This window comes from Diplotaxodon limnothrissa, linkage group LG20 (genome assembly GCF_057381915.1).
Source record: "Diplotaxodon limnothrissa isolate DT_005_m linkage group LG20, D_limnothrissa_male_GT1.1, whole genome shotgun sequence".
Lineage (NCBI taxonomy): Eukaryota > Metazoa > Chordata > Actinopteri > Cichliformes > Cichlidae > Diplotaxodon > Diplotaxodon limnothrissa.
The window spans coordinates 11,740,827-11,761,084 of record NC_140615.1 but is presented as its reverse complement, the minus strand read 5'-3'; the positions used below and the strand labels follow the sequence as shown (position 1 = coordinate 11,761,084).

Genomic DNA, 20,258 nt, shown 5'->3' with positions numbered 1-20,258 from the left:
GTGACTTTTCCACTAAAACTGCAGAAAATTGCTCTGCTCTCTCATCACCACCTCCGTGTGAAATTCAGGTCAATTTGAAACATAACTTCACTTTTCCTCTGCACAAATTTGAGGTCTGAGGAGAAATTGTTGAGTGCACAGTGGAGGTGGTCATAACTAGACTTCAAGGGAGTGATCAACAAACAGGAAACTGGAAATCCACCAAATTCAAACAAGGTAAGGTGCCTAAATTTCACGAACCTATTCACACATTTTGACTGAATCTTATAAACTTGTTGCCCACTGAAGGCCCCCTGAATTTAAAATTATAGCTGCTATGTGTTGAATGTAACAGTTTGTGACTTGGACATCCTTCCTAGAGTTACCACAAGGAAAAGACACTGGCATTCTTCAGTTATGCTGACAGTGTAATAACTATGTAAGTAATTGTTGAGAACAAGGGCAGAAAATAACAAGCTCCAGCGGCAAACATGAATAAACTGGAGTCATCCTTTAAGAAATTCTTTGAAGCAATAAATTACTTTTTGGCTTTCAGGAGCCTCTGTGGCCGCAAGTGGTAATTGCAGGCCACTGGTGCATTAAATTCTGTTGTGATCTGAGTCTGAGTGGCTCCACTTCCAAAACCCCCTTGGAAGCCTTTCAGTTGCTCATGCATTCAATTCCAAATCATCAACCCAAGCCAACAATTTTGCTGTCCATTCATTTCAAGTTAGCACATGGGTAATCTGATTGCGATGAACGAAAGCAGCCACAGTGGTCAAACATAAGCTCCCAGAGGAGTCGCTCTTCTTCTTTTGCAGGACGCTGCCATCTCGGACTTATTTTTTTTATCCTTGTCCTACTGTTAGACCGAGGCCCTCTTTTGAAAAACAGCCTCTGTTTACTTTTCTCTTGCTAACATACACTTGTGACCTTTCATTCAGCTGCGTCACATTTAACTTTAGATGCTGCTGCACTGCAGTAATAAATAAACTCCTTAAAGACTTTGTTGATGGATGCGATCACACTAGCCGTGCACAGCCACTGAGGTAACAGAATAGCCACAGCACGCCGCGCGGCAAAGCTTCACTTTGTGTAAGCTTGTGCTAAAAGAACATCATGACAGGAAACAGCAACACCACCTTTCTCCTCTCCCTTCTCTCCCTCTCAAACACACACCGGCTGCACAGTATATTCTGTGTTCTTCTCACTCGGTTTTTTCTACGCTCTCCTCGTCTCTCACCGCTCCCTGCATCTGCTCTCAGCTCGCAGACAGGAAAGTGTGAATTATGGCTAATCACGGCTGAAACTCGGATAATTGGATGTGTGCTTACGTCACCTCTCTATTCACACGAGAAATCCTTAATTTATAAGCGAAACCTTTTCCTTCAGTTCACCTGTTAGAAGAAAAGAGACCACGACACAAACAAGACAGCCTTGTTCATCACATATATTAAAACATACTTTATAACAAGGTATTTACAGCATATTTCATTTGACTGTTCAGCTCTATATAACTACTTCATGTACATGGAATAAAAAATGTTTTTTTTAATGTCACAGTTGAACTATGTACATTCACAAAACTATATGCCTTAGCTCTCAAGAAAATACTATCCGGAGTCTTCTGAACCTTTTCAGAAAAGCCATTTACAGAGTCGCCTCTTAAATGTCTGCCTTTACTTCTCCTCTCGCTCGATGCTGGTGGTTGAGACTCCTTACACCGAGGCTCATTTTAGAGATTGCCATCAAGACTTCTTTTTTTACAGCCTAGTTGTAAAAAACATCGTCCTCGGATAAGGAGCTGCTGTCTACGTGGCGGACAGCGGCTTCTGCAATCACAGTGCTTCTGTCCTGAATAGGATGATCTCTGTCCTGGGCGTTGGACATCAGGGAAGCGGAGCTGATTGGTGGTGGTGGAGGGGGGATCAGGTTGACTGCAGTGTTGTTGCCATACACCTGGGTGTGAATGCTGTACAGATGCTGAGGGACGCCAACGCTTCCACCATCAAGCAGGAACTGAGACAGGTAGTGGCTCTGTGCTGCTGTGGAGGGGTATCAGTATCAGTCAGATGGTAGCTTTGTAAAAACAAAAGGAAAAAAAAGTATCTGGATTTCACAAACAAGTGAGTCATCACAGGTTGCTGTGATTGTTTAAGAAGGTCTTTACATGGAATGTGGAAATTGAACTGGATTATAACAAAAGACATAACTTTTATTGAAGCTGAAAAACAGAACAGGAACCAGACATGAAAAACCAGATGAATGAGAAACTAATCACAAAATCCTAAAGTGGGAAAACCAAATACACGAAAACCAGGAACACATGAATACCTGAGACATGAGGAACTTGGAACACGGGGAGATATGGGAAAGTTAACAGACAAACTGACGGGGAACAAAGCAGAAGACACACACTATATACACAAAGGGTAACCAGAGAATACACAACAGAAGGAAGACACAGCTGAACCTAATCAGACATGACGAGTCAGGGAGGAAGCAAAACAAAATACACTCACACAGAACTATCACCATAAAACAGGAAACCAGAGACTCACACTGAGACGCAGATTGACGGAACATAAGGAAGAGAGGGAGCAAAAGATGTGACCGGGAAACAGATGAATGAACATGAAGACAGAACCAAACCTACACTGAATCATTACACTCTAAACGTGGGAGGCACGGGAACAAACCTAAGGAAAGGCTGAGGAAATTTGAGATGTCGGCTAAGAACTGCAGAGAAGATCACCAGGACCCCGCTGCCCTCTCTGCAGAGCATCTACCATCACAGAGTCCAGAGGAGAGCTGCCTCCATCCTTAGAGACCCCACACACCCCTCAACACGGACTGTTCGCACGGACTGTTTAGAAGTGTGAAATCCAGAACACCTCGACTCAACAACTCCTTCTTCCCCACTGCTGTCAGACTCCTGAACAGCTAAACTACCTCAACCGCAATTTGCACATCAGAACAATTTGCACACTAAGTTCATCGTTCACATTAAGCTCCTTTGTACATCCTTTTACATTAACAACTCCATACCTCACTTGTCTTCAATTACTTGTTTTGTACTGATTTATCTTTCACTATTTTTTTAACCTTATTTATCTTAATACCTTGTCTTATTCTTATCCTTATTTATCTCGTTCCTTCGACCCTACCTAATTTGGCATTTGTGTATGGACAGCAAAGGAAGAATTTCATTGCACAGAGAAATGCTCTTTCTTCTGTACACATGACAATAAACACTTTGAATCTTGAATCTTTGAAACCTAAGACCTAGAAATCACCAAAATGTAACCAGAAACTAACTGGAACAAAGCATGACTCCATACTGTGACAATTAGGAGACGTTTCAGTTGGTGAAGTTTCCTTTAAGTTGGAATTTTAGGCAGTAAGTTTTTTTTTTATTTCCTTACAAAACAGCTAACAGAAAAAAGACAAAGAGTCATGCTAAACAGAAAGCACGTCCTCTTTTTGTTCTAAGGTTTTATGTGTAAGAACATCACAAAAAATAATCCAAACTACATAAATACAACCTCGGCTGAACAACAACACGTGAGATATCAACAAAACCAATACCATGCATAAACAGTTCCTCTGAGATCTCTACCACTACTAGACAAAATAAATCCTGACACACTGATGACGTTTGATGTCAAGTAAAGTAACTGTCAGTCAGTTGGATTCTTTCATGGCTCTTATTTAATAGAGGACAGATTAATCTCCATGCCAAAGCAGCAGTAACAAAATAAAGAAGACAACAGAGCAGCTTACATCACTATGCAGCTATAAATCAGGTATGTTGTGAAAGACAAATTCATTCTTTTATCTTTTATGTCTGTCTGCAAATAAAATCCATTGTCTATATTAAAGCAACGACTTGAAGGTAAAATTATGACTTTGGGATAATAATTAATCAAACCCAGACGGAGACCGTTATAAAAGAAATGAATGCATTTGGTTCATTTGTATTCAGACACAATGGATCGGCCACGTTCGCAGCATGAAAAACAAAAATGAAATGCCGATAAAGGAGACACCAACCTTGTAAGCTGGTGGACGGCTGCTCTGTGTTGTCGCTCATGGACCACACGTTCATGGCTGCCTCAGCCAGGGCAAACTGCTCCGCAACACCTGCGAGACACAAGTCAAACAAACACATTTCGTGCTGCGCTTCTCAGAAGTCGATCAGTTGTTTTTCTTAAAGCACCACAAGACAAAAAAAAAGAAAAGAGTTTCAATAAGTGCACGAGGTTTGAGTCACCGTCATCAGACGTTCTAAAGGTTATTGATTTTTGTAGATGCTCCCTCGGCACAAACCAATCACACAAAAACAATGTTGGGAGGGATCACAGCATCGTTTTATCTCCACAGAAAACATCTTGTTTTTCCTCCTATGAAACTCATCCGTCTGCCTCACCTGCAGCGAAGCGAGCTTCTTTGAACTCGTCCGTCATTTGGGAATAAAGCTGTTCGTCTTCCTGCAGCTCGGCCTCCATGCCCCCCCAGGCGCCGCCTCCTCTACCCCAGGCCCCGCTCCATCCACCTCCGCCTCCCCTGGCTTCACCGCATCCACCCCAACCCTTCCATTCAATCAGGTGCGCAACTCGCCCCTGGGCCATTGCCGTCGGCTTGGTGATGTGTTCCTTTATTGTGGCCACCAGACCTAAATAATGGAAGGAGGACAAGAAGGGATGAAGCTCAAGATTAGATTTTGGTTGTCCGGGGTGAAAAGATGGAGCATGCAGTAAGTGTGGTAACGAAGGAATAAGAGAAAGTAATTGAGGGGAAGGCAATGTAAAGATGAAATAGCTCCATGAAAATGATGTAGAGTAGGAAAGAGATGAAAACAGCGAGAAACGAAGCATGTGAAATCTAATAGAGGGCAAGAGAAAGGTGAACTATAATGAGATGGTTGTTGTTTGACATGAAATTCTACAGCTTTGCATAATTCAGGCTTGAGGGTGAGCATTTATTCTTGATTTGCATAACATGAACCATGAAAAGAAGAACTTCTACTGCTGCCTTCTTATGTAGCGAGCCACTGAAACTGTTAGGATGCCTGGGTCGTTGACCCAGGGGTTTTGAGTTTATTATATTATTTATACTTTCTAGTCTTTGGTTTCTTTGAGTTCTGTCTTATAGTTTATGTCTCTGTCTTCTCTAGCTGCTCTGTCTCCCCTGTCAGCTGTATCCCCTTGTCTAGTTCGCGTCTCTGTGTGTCCTTAGTGGCTATATCCCCATGTCCAGTCAGTGTCTGTGTCTGCCCTGGTCCCACGTCTCTGTTCCCTCTGTTGCAGTGCGTGCGAGTCTGTGTCTTTGTTCAGTCTGTGTTATGTGTTTCCTGTTTTACTTTGAAAGTCCATGTCTGATGTTAATGTGTCTGGTTTTGCTTCCCCTTGTCTCGTTAGGCCTGATTTGCCCCAGCTGTGTTTCCCTCCTGTTACCCATTCCTTGATTGCTCCCTCTGTGTATTTAAGCCCAGTGTTTCTCTGTGTCCGTGTCGCGATCTACCGTTTTCCTAGCTGTGTGTTCTGGCATTCCTCCAGTTTAAGTTTGTTTTGAGGTTTTTTTAGTTATGTTATATTTTTGAGTACCTAATTAAAGCCTTTTTGAGTTCACGACTGTCTCCGGAGTCTGCACCTTGGGTCCTATTCCTGTCTGCACACAGCCTCACCTAACAGAAGATCGCGACCAGTACATGGACCCAGCAGCACTCGCCCCGTCTGAAGAGCTCAGGGAGGATATAATTTATTCAGTGGATAAATTATGTGACCTGTGGCTGAATCATTCTGGGGAGGAATTTCAGCGTGCTGTAGCGAACCGGCTACAGCGACTGGTTTCTGGTCTCCCCTGGCTTTTGGACTCACTTCACCCACTCATACAGGAGTTTTTCCTTAATGAGCTTGATCTGCATCCCCCTGTTGCTACCGCTCACCTACCCAACTCGGAGAAAGATGTGCTGCCCAGCCCGCCGGACTTGGAGTTGCCCGGCCCATTGGAGCCATCACCGAGGAGGAAGCGGCGGCCGCACCACCGGCGTGTCACCCCACAGCTGGACCCCGGGATGTCAAAACAACCGGCTGTGGTGAGCAAAAGGGACACTTTTTCTTCGGGCCATGGGACTATTTATTCTGGGGCTATATTTTTTGCATCAGCTGCTCAGCCACGGGGTCACTTAGCTGCTCAGCCGTCTGTTCCCGCTGGAGGGTCCGAGGGGCCCGTTCAGCCGTCTGTCTCCGCTGGAGGGTCCGAGGAACCGCTTCAGCCGTCTGTCTCCGCTGGAGGGTCCGAGGGGCCCGTTCAACCGTCTCTTCCTGCTGGAGGGTCCGAGGGGCCCGTTCAGCCGTCTGTCTCCGCTGGAGGGTCCGAGGAACCGCTTCAGCCGTCTCTTCCCGCTGGAGGGTCCGAGGAACCGCTTCAGCCGTCTCTTCCTGCTGGAGGGTCCGAGGGGCCCGTTCAGCCTCCTGTCTCCGCTGGAGGGTCCGAGGAACCGCTTCAGCCGTCTCTTCCTGCTGGAGGATCCGAGGGGCCCGTTCAGCCACCTGTCTCCGCTGGAGGGTCCGAGGGGCCCGTTCAGCCACCTGTCTCCGCTGGAGGGTCCGAGGGGCCCGTTCAGCCTCCTGTCTCCGCTGGAGGGTCCGAGGGGCCCGTTCAGCCACCTGTCTCCGCTGGAGGGTCCGAGGGGTGGCCCGTTCAGCCACCCGTCCCCGCTGGAGGGTCCGAGGGGGGGCCCGTTCAGCCACCCGTCCCCGCTGGAGGGTCCGAGGGGGGGCCCGTTCAGCCACCCGTCCCCGCTGGAGGGTCCGAGGGGCCCGTTCAGCCTCTTGCCTTGTCAGCTGGGGGTCCGGGAGGACCCAGCCAGCACGTCCCAGTGTCTGCTGATGGTTCTGGCGAGGCCGTTCAGCCACCACCGGCTCCACCGCCTGGTCCGGCCCCCGAGTCTGCAGCTCCGCCTGGTCCGGCCCCCGAGTCTGCAGCTCCGCCTGGTCCGGCCCCCGAGTCTGCAGCTCCGCCTGGTCCGGCCTCAGCCTCTGCAGCTCCGCCTGGTCCGGCCTCCGAGTGTTCAGCTTCGTCCGCTCCTGAGGTCTCCATGCTGTCTGTTCCTGCTCGTCCTGTCCGGCCTGCTCGTCCTGCTCGTCCTGTCCGGCCTGCTCGTCCTGTCCGGCCGATGACTGAACGTCATTGCCGTCATGGACGGCCCCCTGAACTACGTCGCCGTCGGTGCCTCCCGCCCGGCCGGCCTCCTGACCTGTTTTCTGGGCTCTTGGACCATCAGCCTCCGGTCCGCCCCCCTGACCTGCCCGGGTTTGGACTGTTGTGCCGTTAGCCTCCGGGCCGGCCCCCTGAACTTTTTTGAGACTATTGCCTGGGCCTCTGCGCCTTTCGTGAGCTCTTTTGTTTGTTTGCTTTTGGACTATGCCTGGGCCTTGGTGCTGTTGTTTTGGACTTTGTTCCTGTGTTTTGTTCTGTTGCTTTCCAGGCTCCGTTGTTTGTTTTTTTGTTTTTTTTGTTTCTGGCTCCTTGTTTGGTTTGTTTCGAGCCCTCCATCCTGTTTCCCCCGCCGCCCACCCTGGTTGGGTTGGGGGTTTTTTTTGGGTTTTTTTGTTTTGATGCTTTGGTTTGGGCTGTCTGGAAGCCAGCCCTTAAGGGGGGGGGGTACTGTTAGGATGCCTGGGTCGTTGACCCAGGGGTTTTGAGTTTATTATATTATTTATACTTTCTAGTCTTTGGTTTCTTTGAGTTCTGTCTTATAGTTTATGTCTCTGTCTTCTCTAGCTGCTCTGTCTCCCCTGTCAGCTGTATCCCCTTGTCTAGTTCGCGTCTCTGTGTGTCCTTAGTGGCTATATCCCCATGTGGGACCAGGGCAGACACAGACACTGACTGGACGTCTCTGTTCCCTCTGTTGCAGTGCGTGCGAGTCTGTGTCTTTGTTCAGTCTGTGTTATGTGTTTCCTGTTTTACTTTGAAAGTCCATGTCTGATGTTAATGTGTCTGGTTTTGCTTCCCCTTGTCTCGTTAGGCCTGATTTGCCCCAGCTGTGTTTCCCTCCTGTTACCCATTCCTTGATTGCTCCCTCTGTGTATTTAAGCCCAGTGTTTCTCTGTGTCCGTGTCGCGATCTACCGTTTTCCTAGCTGTGTGTTCTGTCATTCCTCCAGTTTAAGTTTGTTTTGAGGTTTTTTAGTTATGTTATATTTTTGAGTACCTAATTAAAGCCTTTTTGAGTTCACGACTGTCTCCGGAGTCTGCACCTTGGGTCCTATTCCTGTCTGCACACAGCCTCACCTAACAGAAACGAAACTGGACAGAACAGAAATGAGAGCATTGCACGCCTCAGGCAGTTCTTGTTTATAACTCTCAGCACTTTAACAATATTGTATGAGTCTCACTTAGATAGAAAACCACTGAAACAAAAACTGTGTGACATTTATCATTTTATTAGATCATTTCAGTCTGTTTGGACTCCTTTGTAGTTAGACATCATAATTGTTAGCTTAACCAGAAGGATCCCACAAATCAGGTGCATTTCCCTCGGGTCTTTGAATATTGCCCTGAATGGAGTCTTGTCAAGCAATATCAAGTCTCCGTGTTCCCGTATCTCTACGCTAATGTGTTATTCATAAACTGCGGAATCACCGGGCAAAACCTCAAAGGATCCATCGTTTAATTTAATCAAAGGAGACAAAAGTTGAAAGGTCTTCAGAAAGGACGAGTTAAAGTCAAATTGACAAAGGACAAACAAAGGAAAGGTTGAAAAGGTAAAGGTCAAAAAAAGAGATGAATTTATGGAAAAAGCAGAAATAAAATGTTAAGACTACAGAAGCTTAGAGGAAAACCAAGGATTAGAAATCAAAAGGTGACTTTGAGGATTGAGAAATGGTGTAAATAAGATAAGGGATCCGAATGTGCTGGACATCTGGGTTCAAGCTGAGAAAAAAAAAACATTGGTATCACTTTTTCTTCTTTCCCTTCTGAGCTCAACACCTACTTCTCAGCGTTTTGTTGTACACTGTGACACCCACTTCCGTCTCATGCTGCGTTCACACAGTGACGACTCTTTTTTGCGGCTCTTTTCTGGCTGACTGTTGATGTGGGAAAAGCTATATTTGCATCCATTTATGTTATGTGCACACAGCAATAAAATCCCATCTGTTTTCCAAACGGGGTATTTTGCACTAACTGTCAACACTGCGTTATGAAACGGACTAAATCATAATAGGCTGACATAGCTCAGCCTATTTGTTCCCAGAACGCAGTGGGCAGAAGTAAGCCAGGCATGATTTTCGCTGTTAATCTGTAGGTACAGTGCAGACAAGAAACAGTGTTTAAGGGACCGCCAGGTCCATGGGAGGCTGATGCACAGTGTGCTGTTTGGAGCTACTGACTGTGCTGCTGCATGCCTCTATAGAGGCCTGTTATTATGTTTCTGAAAAAAAAAAGACAAAAAACTACGAAATGTCACATTTGCATTGTCTCTGTGTGAAGAGAAGTAAAACATTTTCATGAGTTTGCACAGTTAACTGAAAGGGCTTTTTCAAGATGTTATTTTTGTCATCCTCGCTTTTATTGTTTCAGATAATTCTCCTTATCACAGAAGTCTTTTTGAAAACTTCTGAAACATATGCTTGTCTGAGTCAGCCTCAATTATTGCTGGGCGTTGAAAGCAATGAGCCTATTAAGCAGTTGTGAGTGGAGCACAAAAGACAGTGATATTGTCCTTCTTTGCCTTTAGTTTAGCATCTCACCCTATACCCAGCTTGCCTGTTAGGATTACTGGAGCCATATGGATCCTGACAATAACAGCAGACACAAAAAATTCATTTATATTTCTTTAAACAGGAAATGATTTTTTCTCATTATTTTATGCCATTCTGTAAAGCTGTAAGAACAATAAGGTTATACTGTATGATTGACATTTATGCTAACGGAGTGAACTGGGATATATAAGAACTGAATCAGTTGATTTATAGTTTTTAAATGCAGACAGAGACCAGTCGTGGATGTACTGATGTACTGAAGGAGGGCATGCAGAGGCTTGGTTAAATGGTGATTAGCCTTTAGTTAGGCAGTCGGCAATTAAAGAGAAAAAAAATTCCCTCAAGACCTGGTAGAGACCAAAAACGTAGCTGAGGTGAAGGGCTAGCAGGCTCAGAGGTACAGAGGATGGATGGTGGATATGCTGGACAGAGGATATTGGATATGGAGCTTCCAGACAGGAGGAAAAGAGGAATACCACAGAGAAGATTCATGGATGTAGAGAAGGAGGATATTAATGTGAGAGAGGTGGATCCTAGGGATAGGCTGAGATGAACTGCTGTAGAAAGAAGGGAACAGCTAAAAGGAGAAGCTCATCGTAAATGAAACAAACAAACAAGCTGATATATGAGCTGGGTAGTTGAAACAGTTTGATAGCTAAGCACATAGCTAAGAGAGGATTAGCATGTCAAGTTTTACATTTGCTTGGTTGCTTCTACGTAAGATCAGCCAATCAGATCAATCAAATAAGAGTTCAAGGACTGAATTCAAAGGAGACCCTTAGAGACACATTTGATGTATTAGATTTATCTTCACTACTTCAGAGGAATTATGCCATTACTGGGTTTGAATATAGTGACTGTGTGAGCTATTTCAAAGTCAAAACAAACCCAGATTGTTAAGAGGTCTGTGGTACACGAACTAAAGGCTACGGTCCAGTGGCTCCATGTTGCAGTAGTTAACACATAGGTCTAATATGCAAAACATCCCTTGTTTGAGAACCCGCATGTCGACCCTTAGGGGGTCACAAGTTAATGTGTTCCTAGTGTCCTAAGTTCCAAGTCTGGATAAATGGCAGGGTTGTGTGAGGAAGGGCATCTGGTGTAATATGTGTCAAATCAAATATACCAATCCATCTGCTGTGGTGACCTCATGGGAAATAAGGGGGCAGCTGAAAGTACCTACCTAACAAAGGATAGGACCGGGATGCTTTTATGATTTAAAAAACCCCACATAGCTTTTAAGAGTCTGCTTTCAGCCATTTCCACGACTGGTTTGCTTGTCGCCAGCTATTTTCTCCACTAATGTGTCCCCTTTATCATTTACCGTAGCCGAATGGCTGCTCAAATCCGTTTGCTAACTATGCTTTTTGCTCTGTTTTTGATCCCACATTCAAAGTCATTTGATACACACATACACAAGCTTTAAATTGGTGTAGAGCTGGCATTCCTTTTAAAATATTGAATGGTTCATGCAAACCAACATTTTCAACCAATGCTTTTTTGCTTGAGTTTTTTTTTTAACTCTATAAATTGTCCTTAAACACATATATTATTGCACAACAAGGGCAGCTTCAGTAGAGGTGATTGTGGAAACAAAGCAAGCAGTCATAAAAATGAAACTGACAGAAAATATGTAAGAGTCACTTTGCTGTTAAAAATGAGTCACTGCTAAAATAAGACAGGAAATGAGATGATAAATGAAACATTTAGCCATGTTCAGCATGTCAGAGGCAACAAGCATATCAATAATAATCTGAAATTCCTTGGGGACTGTAATAAATGATTCAATGTCTCATTTATTGCAATCAAGATAGTGGTACTACTTAAACAACCAATAAGTCTGGAGTAAGTGATTTTATCAAATAAAAACAAAAAACATATACTGCGTTGTGTGAAGCACGACTTCCTGGTGTGCTTTGTTTATGAGCAAACACAGACAGATGAATAAACTGTGGTTTTAAAATCTGGAGCTGTAGTGTGGGTTTTGCATTGTATTTAAGTATTCATTGTTACCATTAAATGAACCTGCTAACAGCTCTGTAAGGCTCTAAATACAGGCAAAGGGGTGCTCTGTGTATTTACCATGGTTATAGTCTTAAGGGATGTAAATTTGGCCACTGTGAATGGACAGACGTCCATGTTCACACTTATCTATCCTGACAAGCAGGGGCGCCTCCAGACTTTTTTCATACCATGGCCATATGGGGGCCACTAAAAATATTGGGGTGGCACACCAACAACAGAACTTCCAGTTTTATTTCATGTAGGAGTGTGACCTGTTGCCTGTCTCTATGTTGTCTCCATGTCTCTATGCACTGTTCATGGGTTAGCATTACCTTTTCTGCAGCCTTACTACATTATTACCAATATAGCACAGTCTTGCCAGGGTGGGCCACTGAGGAAGGAGCAGCAAATTAAGTGCAATATTTAGGGGAGCTCCTGAATGTTCCTTCAAAGCCACCATCAATTCTGTATATTAAGCTGTAACTTTGTATTAAATAAACTGCCGGGAACATTCAGCTCGCTTCAAGATGAACAATTACATTTTATGTAGCCACTGTAATAGAGATTTTAAAACACGAAGTTGAAGTGCTGTGTTAAAAATCTGCATTAACTGAACTTAAACTAGAGTCTTCATAAGTTTTTAATTTGTTAAACTTGTTAACTGAAATCAAGAAAACCTAGGGCATTAATTTTGATCTATAACTGTAGGCAAATGTGCTCTTTGTTTACTTTTTCTCATTTAGAAGAGTTGGTTTGATGGCATGCAAATTTGTCCCATTTATTTTCACTTGCACTGATCTGGTCTAAAATAGCCTTCAGAGCAGTTTGCCTTGTTTTCATTGCTGTAAGTAGAGACAGCATTACTAAATTTAATATTTATTAAAAAGAAATGGCATGTTCAAAATTTTTGTATGTTCTTCAAATTGCACACAGAAAGACTAAAATGTCTGCTAATGGGCTGCTTCTTTTGAGATGTGATTTAATGAGTTCACTTTGACTAAAGTGCTGGAGAAAGCTGTTATCAGCTTCAGACCGAAAAGCTAAAAGCTTCCTATTAGATTGAAGCTGAGTTACAGAAGTATTTTAGTCTGTGCATTTTTTAAAATTTTAAATGACCTTTTAGAGATTAGTACCCTTATCTACAATATGCATGATATTCTAACTGCTCAGTTTGAGCACTGTCAGAAATAAAAGTATTGCTCTGTAATTATTAAAAATCTTATTCAGCTGACAGAATTGTTCTAGTTAGGGTGGGGGATGCGCCATCCTCACCAGCTTCACTTTTAAGGTGGGGTCCCTCAGGGATCCATTTTTGGTCCACTTTCTGTTTTCATTGTATATGCTCTGCTTGAGTTTAATCCAAAAACAAACAAACATGATATTTCATTTTACTCTTATGCAGATAATTCACAGAATTATCTGCTTAAAATGCAAAACCGTGGCTCTTCTGAAGACCCTACTAGACTGTCTGGTCTGTGTCAAAACATGGATTGCATTAACTTTTCTTACTTTAAATGAACAGAAGTGATTTTTTGGAGCACCTGACACCCACTGGACTCAGACCTTTAAAAATCTATTTAAAAAACAAACAAACAAAACCTCTGTGAAGAACCTGAGAATGACCGGCGGCAGCTCTTTTCCTTTTGATAAATAGATAAATGCTGTTGTTAAAGCTAGGCTCTTTTAGCTTCTGGGTACTTAAAAGGTGAGGCTATTTCTCTGCTCGACAGACTTTGAAAAAGGCTATTCATGCCTTCATTTCGTGACTTGACTGTTGTAACAGTCTTTATTCACCTGTCAGTGAGTTGTTGCTCAGTCTGCAGCTGGGCTAAAATGTTTGGGTCTTAACAGATCAACCATATTGATTTCCTTTTATCGGCCCCATTTTTCCCGCTGATTTTAAGTCATTGTCATGGATTGTGCCTCCTTACTTCTCTGATCTTTTTTTATTTTAACTTTGCACACTCCCACTAGATCTGCTGAGCAGATCCTTTTAGCTGTACAGACGTCCAGATAAAGGAGATCGGGCCTTTACAGTATCATTAATGAACTGTGACTGCACAAAGCTAGCAAGAATATGCTTCTAGTTTTATGGTTTTAATTAAATCTAAAGTAATGACAGGACAAGCAGATTGGTGTTTACAATTGACTTTACCCAGCCACAGCAGTCAAGCAAGAGCTTCTGCTAGGAGGTGGCAGCAGCATTTACTGTTATAGCCTGCAGAACTGCTGTATACCACGATGAAAGAATCAGCAGCATTATATAAACTGAAGTTTAGTTGTGATTATGACTACCTTTCAAATGACACTAAATTCACTGAGCACCTTCATACTCTGATAGTGCGAAGCCTATTTCATTTTAAAGACCAGCGTAAACATACGTGTAGAAAAACACTGCATGTTTAGTAACACGGGGTTTCTAAGAATAACAAAACATCATTTCCTTTTCAGTCCAATATTATTGCAGCTTTGCAATCTGATGAAGACTTTAGCTTCCCAGAGTTACTAACAGCGCTTTAGCACCATTGGCTCTTAATACAATCACGTCAGCCTGACGCATTCATCAAACAGCATCATACAAGGAGAATAAAAGCAGCAACGGCTGCTCAATATTATTCAAAATGCAATTACAGTGTTACAATAATATTTGCGTTAGCACAGTGTGATCTCATTTAAGCAGTTAGGATGTCAGCTCCACGTCCACAGAACTTACAGTGCCAATTTAAGTGATGACTGAAGACTGATTAAGATTGAGTAAATGTTAAAAAGCCTTTTGATTCTTTTTTTTTATATCACGGAGCCTCTCAAAGCAGGTGCCAGCATCTCAGCCGTCTTCCTGAATGTCTGTATTTGTCTATTGCATTCATGAGGTTTTTCATGGCCTCCGTAATTATTCTGTCACTGTAATAAAGAAGCGTTCACTCGGAAAAGTTCAGCAAGGCATAACACATTAACCGAGATAATGAACCCCCCACTGAGCGGGGGAAGCAGTCAAGATGAGGCAGACAGACACAGGATGGGGAAAGGAGGAAGAAGACGAGGAGCAGGAAGCCAGAGTTAAAGGTGGAGAAGGAAAAAATACACATGGATGAAGGAAATATGTGTGCTGCTTGGCATTACTGTGTGTGAGGGAGTAAGGAAAGACGGAAATGACATTTTAATCTCCCGTAGTTACAAGCACAGTGACTCGTGATGAAGCACGCAGGAATTAAACACAGCATGAACTAAACACGTGTGTGTGTGTGTGTGTGTGTGTGTGTGTGTGTGTGTGTGTGTGTGTGTGTGTCTCACCCAGTAAAGAGGATGTGGCCAGCTCTGCAATGTCATAGCGACTGGTTTTATCTGATACGCTGCCATTGGAGGGATTCTGGTCATCCTGCACAGTATAATAGCATAAAAAAAGGGATTTATATTCATTACTTCTCAGGACTGAGCTTCCTTTTAGGTTGCCATCAATACATTTATGACATCTGACCTAATTCAGGGGCAGGGAACTGCAAAAAAACAGTAGATGCAAACATATGCATGCAACAGAACATTTGCATACACCCTCTTCTAGCAACCGCATTCAGTCACGTTGAGCCTCAACCCACACTATTCCCACTTTTTTTCTTCCTGGCAAAATGGTGATAATGACAATAACAGTCCCTCAGTAATCACACTCAGCCTGAATAAGTTGCAGACAAAAGGTATTATAAGCGTGTCTGCTGTTTACACCCAAGAAGCTGCAATCAATACAGACTTGGGAGGTACTTTTCAAACAGTGTTCTCTCGGTTTTAGTATTTTTGAACTGAGAGTAAGCTGATGGTGTAAACTGTTCACATTAGAGCATAGATAAAGGTTCCACTCCAGACTGCTGGAAACCAGTTCAAATCCACTTGTACAGATATTACGGTTTTTCATGTATAACAATAAATGGCATTCACATTTTGTGCATCACAGAAAGGCGATTTACTGATTTCCTATCGTTTGTCAGCATTCGAAAAAAATATTTCAGTTTTCTACAATATGATTTTTTTTCCTTTGGTACAGACAGGCTGCATGTTTTTGGGATGTGTTCAATTTCAGTTTTGTACAATCTACGCGAGTTGATAGCTTAATGTTACTGCTGGAGGTCCAATCTATTTTTCCCCATTACATCCAAATGTAGATGCTCTTTTGTTTTACAAAAGCAAGTGAAATCTTCGTCTCTTCAAATCAGGGTCCCCAGTTTTCACCTTGATAGACAATAGCAGTCATTTATCCTCAGAAAATAACCTGCCTGGAGCAGCACGCATTTTGTTTTACCATTGTAGAAGAAATTAGAAATCGAGGAATTACCATGACTGAATATTTGACCAGTTTGACTGGGTAGGCTTTCAACAACACTTTTAACACGTGAAATAAAGGTTTAGGGTAAGTTACTGTAGTTGCAGTGTTTCAGTGTATGAGCTGTAACTCGTGGTTTTTGAGAAATACACCACTGTTGTTCCCTTTGTAGAGGCAAATCAAAACCTCACAAAACCAACATGTTTGCTTGTAAATTGATTTATTTCAGATTTCCATAACAGTAATTAAAAAGTTAATATAGATTCCTTTAAACTCAATTTCACTTGAAGGTTTTAATACATGTGTTGTTTTATACATTTTTTACAAAATGCTAACTGTGACATCGCTAACGCGAAGATTATTCCTTAAAACATACATAAAAATATTAAAGGGTTACAAAAATGGAGAGACAGCAGGACATAAATGTTTTATAATAATTGAGAATTTGTGAATGTTGTAACATTTGTGTTACGGGTATAGAAAGAGCTGCCAGCATATTAGATGTCATCATAAATTGAGCTGGTCCAGCTAATGATGATATCATAGGGACATAATTAGTTAAACTATGATCTGTGTTGTTGGTTTTAAAAAGGTTTTAGCTAGTAATGACAGCCATTAAAGCTACCATTAAAAATCTAAAAGGGCGTATTGACAAGTTGATGGTGGGGTGGGGGGCTTCCACTTACCTTGGCAGGGGATGACTGACCCTCCTCGGGGTGGTGCAGTGTTGATACAGGAATGCTGATCTCTGTAGGGAGTGACAGACAAACCCTGGTGTTACACTTGGAGCGTACATGTCTAAGCTTCCTTTGTGTGTGTCGATGTGCTTCCAGGGGTCAAGTGAGCCTCATATATAAATGATGAGATGGAGACGACTGAATCCTGTTAGAGTCATTTAACCAAAGCCTCTCTGCATATTTAGCTCGGCCCCAGCTCACACTGTTTGCTTTCTAATTGATGGTGATGAGGTTCGTATGAATGACAGGAGGAAATGAAGTGCAGGCCCGTGCGATGGCGAATTAACATTATTAGAAATGTCAGACGCACACACACGCTCACACATTAGGGGTTTTCCCACGGGAGGTGCCTTCAATACAATTGGGTATTGCTATGGAAACGCTACAGCAAGAGGTGACTAGTGATGCCCTTCCATTTACTTGCCAGCACACTTTTACACATGCACACACACACTGGTGCACAGGGCTGTATCTGCTCTCTGGCCTCATCGGATCCTATCAGCAGGTCAAGAAACCCCATTGCGATTCCTGATCCAATACACTGTCCTTGTGGGGTTAAATCCCACACTGATTCAGTCCCATACACACATACCTGTGCACGTACACACAACACACACCTCCACTGCTCTCTTATCTGTTTGTCTGGATCCTCACAGCTGCCTTCTCTCTTTCCTCCCAGCTTGAAAGCGCTGCTCACTCTGTCACCTTTGTCTCACAAAATATTTTCAAACAGCACTCGGCGCTCCAGCTGAAAATAATATATAAGACTGCAGTATGATGTTAATATTTTGTCATGTAAAATATAAAGGGAAAATATTAAGTAGACTGCTGTTCTGAGGTATCACAGACACCTCACATCTGTCTTCGATGCTAGTGAACCTTTATTTTTGACAGCATAAATTACTACCTATGTTCTCCCTGGAAGAGGCCCTGCATTCAGCTGAGGTATTGTTATTTCATCTAGGCAGCGTTGGAACACTAACTTATTTCCCCCAGAAGCAGAGACAGTGAGCAAACACAGTAGGAGAGAAAATAAATTGCAACCCAAGTCACATCTTCAAGTCACGACAACTTGGAATCGGCTTCTGACGAAGCTCTGACATCCTACAGCTACAATTGTCCTTCACTGATCCACACAAGCCTCGTCATCAGCCTCTTCTCCCAGAGTCTTTATTCTAAAGCAGCCTCAACAGATTCGCTCGAGGATAGATAAGACATCAGCTTAAAATAAGTTTCTGGATTCGTATGATGGAGTGCATTGTAAACATGCCTCAAAATGTGATTCAGGTGGTCTTTCTGCTGTTAGAACTTCAGGAATATCTGCCAAAATCAGAAATCAAACATTTTCCATGATTTTCCATGTCCTCACGTGCATAGTTATTCCTGAAAGGCATAATGCAACTTTCTGAAACAGCCTGTGAATGCTGTCACATTATCTTCAAGGCTGATTAAACCCTCAGACATACACACAGATGAGGAAGAGCAAGCAGGTGGAGTCGGGCACTGACCTTTGTGACCTTTGCAGAGGCAGGCACCCATGGTCTCGGGACGGCAGGGGCGGTTATCTGTTCACCATGGTGGATTGAGGATGAGGAGCGAGCTACAGAGAAGAGGGAAGGGAGCGAGGAAGGCAGCAGTGGAAGCAGAAGTATCAGTAAGCAGAGGAGCAGAGGGAAGTGAGAAACTGTGGTGGTGGTGTGTGTGTGTGAGTTGGGGGGTAAGTAAGAGTGAATGCCTGGTGAGCTGTAGGCTGAGGCACTGCTCCATACAGGAGAAGGGAGGTGAGAGAGAGAGAGAGAGAGAGCAACAGACACGAAGTGTGGGGAGGGGGGACACAAAGAAAAAGAGACAGAGAGAGAGGAAAAGGGGGGAGAAAGCATGAATGTCTGTTTGGTGACGATTTGAATCCCCTCCCCACTCTTTCTTCTATTCCCCTCCCAGTCTTCATGCTACTGTATATATTTGACTTCACACTGTGACAAGAGGGCTTATTGATGGAGGTATGTAAGTATGTTGTGGGACAAATAATAGATAGATAGATAGATAGATAGATAGATAGATAGATAGATAGATAGATAGATACTATGTTTCATGCAGAAAGTGCAAAATGTTTAAGTGCAGATTCTGGTGGATCTCACTCATTTTTACGCAGTCATTTCCATTTCTATCTTTTGACCACGAAGGGCAGACAATCTCTTATTACATTATGTGCATATGACATCGTATTTAAGACAACAGCACTAAAGAAGCAACCAGCCCGACTTTTCCGAATGCAAAACGGGGAGGAAAACACGTACAGGGTGGTCTTAAAAACGAAAAGAAGGAAAACGACTGAAGAAAAACAAACAAAGCAACACAAAAACAAGAAGACACCAAACACACATCAGAAGCACTCACACAAGTTCAGAGGAGAGAACCCTGACAGATGACAAAGAAATAGTTGGACCTTATACGAGGGACGAGGGGGAAAGCGCATCAGTTCACAGAAGGACAGCAGACCAACAGCGCACACTGCACATAAATTATATATCTATATATATCTTTATATATAGATATATAATTTATATGTTTTCCTTTGCAAATTCTGTCTCACCTGATTAATTTCTCCGGGGATATGAAACTTTTATGGATGATATTGAAGCCAAATCTTCCTTTAAACGCATTTTTGTGGCGTTATTGAGATGCCTTTGAGACGATCTTCTCTCTGAACTTGCCAGCCTGAGCTGAATGTTCAGATTTTCTTGCCCTTGCTTAAACACAGCATTTAAACACAGTGGCTCATTTCACCTGGAACAATTTTTTTCTTTCTTTCTCGACTCTTCTTGTCCTTGTGTGTTTCGCAAGTTGGTCTCAGAGCCCGGTGCCTGCTGGCACAGTAGTAACCGGGGCTTTGCTGACATCACCCGCGGCAACGTGGGGAAAATCCTGTTGCCGTGGCAACCACGTTGCTCCGTACTTTTGAAGCGTTTTGCTGTAATTGGACGGGGAAAGGATGCAAAGAAACATTATCTGATGAACATGGGAGGACTGCGCTGATAAAGTTAGAGAAACAGCAGACGCTGACCTCAAACATTCAAGAAAATCGTGCTGCGTTTACGTTCCCTTTAAAAGAAACAGTGCTCTTTGTATTTTCCCCAAGGGCACATTTCCACTAAGCCGAAACTCCACAGGCTAACTGAAAATATAAGTGAGCCTTGAAATTGCACATTGGAGAAAGAAGATGGGGTGAAACTCGATGTTTGGAAAAGAGAAGTTCTTTCTGGCTAATTTGACACAGAGATAAGTATGAGCTGATGAGTAGCTTTACAGAATAATATAATCAATGAGTTGCTTTCATTAAATGAAACCCTGATAAAAACTGTTGACCTTCACTGACGTTTTTCCAGAAAATTGTGCTTCAGGAGAACTTAATGAACCCTAACATCTCATCTAGAAATGACAAATGTTCCTCCAAAAATCT

At 43.1% G+C, this 20,258-nt stretch overlaps 1 protein-coding gene across 1 annotated transcript; it reads right to left on the bottom strand.

Moving 5' to 3' along the window:
- Positions 1-1,749: 1,749 nt before the first annotated feature.
- Positions 1,750-18,337, bottom strand: fam131c (family with sequence similarity 131 member C). Its single transcript, XM_085345445.1, has 6 exons — positions 18,307-18,337; positions 16,748-16,809; positions 15,044-15,128; positions 4,409-4,654; positions 4,033-4,122; positions 1,750-2,024 (listed from the first exon to the last, which is right to left on the bottom strand). Exons 1-6 carry the CDS (start codon positions 18,335-18,337, stop codon positions 1,750-1,752), a joined length of 789 nt encoding a protein of 262 aa, XP_085201571.1.
- Positions 18,338-20,258: the final 1,921 nt, after the last annotated feature.